Source organism: Triticum urartu, chromosome 4A, assembly GCF_056163025.1.
Source record: "Triticum urartu cultivar PI428250 chromosome 4A, HENAU_Tu73, whole genome shotgun sequence".
In the NCBI taxonomy this organism is placed as follows: domain Eukaryota; kingdom Viridiplantae; phylum Streptophyta; class Magnoliopsida; order Poales; family Poaceae; genus Triticum; species Triticum urartu.
In genome coordinates, this window is record NC_141876.1 from 110600477 (window position 1) to 110603554 (window position 3078).

At 50.4% G+C, this 3078-nt stretch overlaps 1 protein-coding gene across 1 annotated transcript; it reads right to left on the reverse strand.

The window, feature by feature from the left end:
• Positions 1-1027: 1027 nt before the first annotated feature.
• Positions 1028-2771, reverse strand: LOC125553651 (uncharacterized). Its single transcript, XM_048717404.2, has 3 exons — positions 1907-2771; positions 1452-1818; positions 1028-1359 (listed from the first exon to the last, which is right to left on the reverse strand). Exons 1-3 carry the CDS (start codon positions 2556-2558, stop codon positions 1074-1076), a joined length of 1305 nt encoding a protein of 434 aa, XP_048573361.2. The 5' UTR covers positions 2559-2771; the 3' UTR covers positions 1028-1073.
• Between the last annotated feature and the right edge of the window lie 307 nt (positions 2772-3078).

Consider the following 3078-nt stretch of genomic DNA (forward strand, 5'->3'; position numbering starts at 1 on the left):
CACATTGACCGGGCCACAGAATGGTTGTAACTCTTAACCAATTACCTCATGAGGAATCTTGATATCGGTAGGTAGCTAACAGGCCGATATAAAAAAAATAATGCTCCCATGTTTGTTTTGAAGCTGAATCTTGATCCAACCCCACACAGCGACGTCTGAAGAACGTCGCCTGAAGAATCCAAACCCAATAAAACAAGCAACTTGTGGACACCGATCTTCTTTTCAAGCTGTGCCATTGACATTCTTTGCTGTAACTGTCTCTTTCAGCTTGTCGTTCTCCATGTACAGAGCAGGTCACATGACAATGATCCATGACCAATCTTGGACCCATGACCTGTTTGTTCTGGAATCAGCTTGTGCTACCTGTCTAAGCCCCTCCATTTCAATTAAAATGCAGGTACAAGTGGTAACCATTAAATACCTCTATCTACTTGCTAGGGCCTAATTAACCTAGGTTTTTTACAGCATTGTTTAAACTAGGAGTAGCTAGGTTGGGATTAGTACTAATTAAACATCTATTTTGCAGAGTAGGTTGAGCTGGATGCAGCTGGGTGGTAGCATCTCAAGGGGAATTACAAGAGATTGAGTAATCAGTAGTTCAGTACAGTCCATTGCTTCTCCCAAAGTGACTGTTTGTTCTTAATCCTTTGTCTGGCTGTTCCGCGGAAGAACCCAAAACGTATGCTTATGGGTGCAAGCGTCTGATCTGCCCAGCACAAAGGGACAGAGACCTGCATTGACATTGATTTTGGTAGATCTTGGAAGCTGGCGCATGTTACAGGTTTGGAGCCTATTGCATGGCCTTATTCTCATCTTGTACTACCTTCTTTTGTTTATTGTAATGTTTAAAAAATACAGATTTTGATGATCAATAGTTGTGGTTTGAGATGCTTTCTTGGCCTGAATCCTGTGAAATTTCCAAACATGACTTGAAAGGATTTGCAACCGGAAAATTTGAATCATGAACTGATGATCATCAACGGGGAACAGAGGGGCTACAAAGAGAAGCGAATTAAGGGAGCAAAACTAGCAGCAAAGTTATGTTACACACCACACCACAGACAATGTGATTATTATGTCTCAGTAGCCACTGCATACATCACTACAAAGCAAGGCAGTATAGCCAATGGGTTGAACACAGAGAGTTCATCCAAATCTGAGCAGGAACTGACGCTGTCACAGCCAGACTCCTCTGAAGAATTGCTGCTGTTGACGAGCTTCTTCACTCTCCCTGCCACCACCCTGCACACCAGCATCGCCCTCTTCTCGCCGCCGCCGCCGCCCGGCAGAGGCGTTTGCGCCTTGTCGTGAGCCCGCCCGCTCGTCGCCATCGTCGCAATTTTCCCATCGCCGTCGACCCTGACGATAACCAACACAAAATTTGTCAAGCTGAAGGCCCTGAAAAACTTTAGCTCTGAACTCTGAAAATTTGCACGGTGTTGGTTCAGTACCTGAAGCCGTCTCTGATAATGCTGCACAGTTTGCACTGCTGCGGGGACGACCGGCAGACGGAGGTGGCGCCGGCGAGGCCGAGGGAGCACGTGAAGGTGGTGCAGTGGAACCGGAGGATCTCGTTGCCGTCGGCGGCGCACCGCGGGAAGCTCCTCCTGGCCAGCTCATCGGTGCTGCTCGCCGCAATCGCCTTGACGCGCTCCCTGTACTGCTCGAACCTCTCCACGGTCCTGCCGGAGCTGTACACCTTCAGAATCCTCTCGATCCTGCAAATCGGCGCCGCCCGCGGCTTCCCGACGAGCCAGCTCGACTGGAAGATGATCTCCACCACGTTCCTGCTCGTGTCCTCGGCGCCGAGCTCCGAAACTGCAAACATTCATGCATCAATGGATTTGCATCAAAATTATATATGATTGAAGAATGTAAAGCTTTAATCAGCTGCGTTTTTGGTTACCTGCATGGCGGGTTGCTCGGTGAAGCTCGAGGGACTCGGCTTTGACGAAGAACTCGTCGCAGTCGGAGCAGGGGAGCATGCCGGCGCCGCCGACGAGGCTTGTCCTGGGGTCGAGCGCCGAGTGGCACTCGTAGTAGCAGCCGGAGAGCTTCCTGAAAGACCTGGAACCGGCAACGATGGACGAAAGCGGCGACGAGAGAGCCGACGACGACGAGGAGGAGGAGCTGACAGTGGTCGCCGTCGTAGCCACCGAGGTCTCCGAGTTGAACGACGACGACGCTGACACGACCGCGCCGGAAGCCACCACGGGCACGGACAAGATGTCATTGTCCGGAGCCTTGAGAGACCTACTGCTGCTGGAGACATTGCGGCCGCTATGGCTATTCCGGCAGCTTTCCCTGCTCAGCACAGCGCTCTCCTTGGTGCCGCAGATTGACCCTGGGCAAGTCATGCTCCTACCAATGCTGACACTCCTTTTCGTTGTGGTCGTCGTCGTCTTCCTCTCGCTCTTGATGTTCTTGCTTTCTCCTGCTCCTCCTGGCTGGCTTCTGCTCTTCAACGCCATGGCTCCCCAGAAGGAAGAACCTGGTTTCCTCTGCTGCTTTTTCTCTCCTCCTATGCCCATCTTCTTGCCAGCTGCAGTTGCATCCATTGTGGTTGGAGAGGAAGGAGATGTAGCTAGAAGGCAGACCTATCTTAAACCTTGTTGGGAGGGAGGGAGGGAGAAAGGGGTGCTGAGATTAGGGGACGGTGTCTGAAGCTTTGCTCAGTAAACAAGCTTTAGGCTCCATTGCTCCATGATTAGTTTAGAGTATTGCCCTTAATGACCCCCTTTTGGTGTGGTGTGTGCACTGTAATAATCTGGCAATGGTGGGTGGTGGGAGTGAATGGAAAGGCACGCACACAGGGTTGGGTTGCAGATGCCAAGGAGATAAAAGCATGGCATGGGCAGCTAGCAATCATGCTTCCAATCCTGACCATGTGGTATGATGTCTATCCCCTCTGTGTGTTCGTGTCTTTTTTTGAGATGGCGAATAAACCAGAGAGAATAGTCATGTGATCTCGATCGCAAGATTATAACAAAAAGGATAAATGTACATCTCATGGTTTAGGAGAGTGAGATGCAAAAAACCATCACAATAGCGGCCTCATTAGCAGGAAACCACCACTTT

Bases quoted from the DNA above. Each gene is read 5' to 3' on its own strand.
- LOC125553651 (XM_048717404.2), bottom strand. From the start codon at position 2,558: ATGGATGCAACTGCAGCTGGCAAGAAGATGGGCATAGGAGGAGAGAAA. The intron at 1,819-1,906 runs GTAACCAAAAAC...GAATGTTTGCAG, and splicing joins CCGAGCAACCCGCCATGCAG to TTTCGGAGCTCGGCGCCGAG. The intron at 1,360-1,451 runs GTACTGAACCAA...GGTTATCGTCAG, and splicing joins ATTATCAGAGACGGCTTCAG to GGTCGACGGCGATGGGAAAA.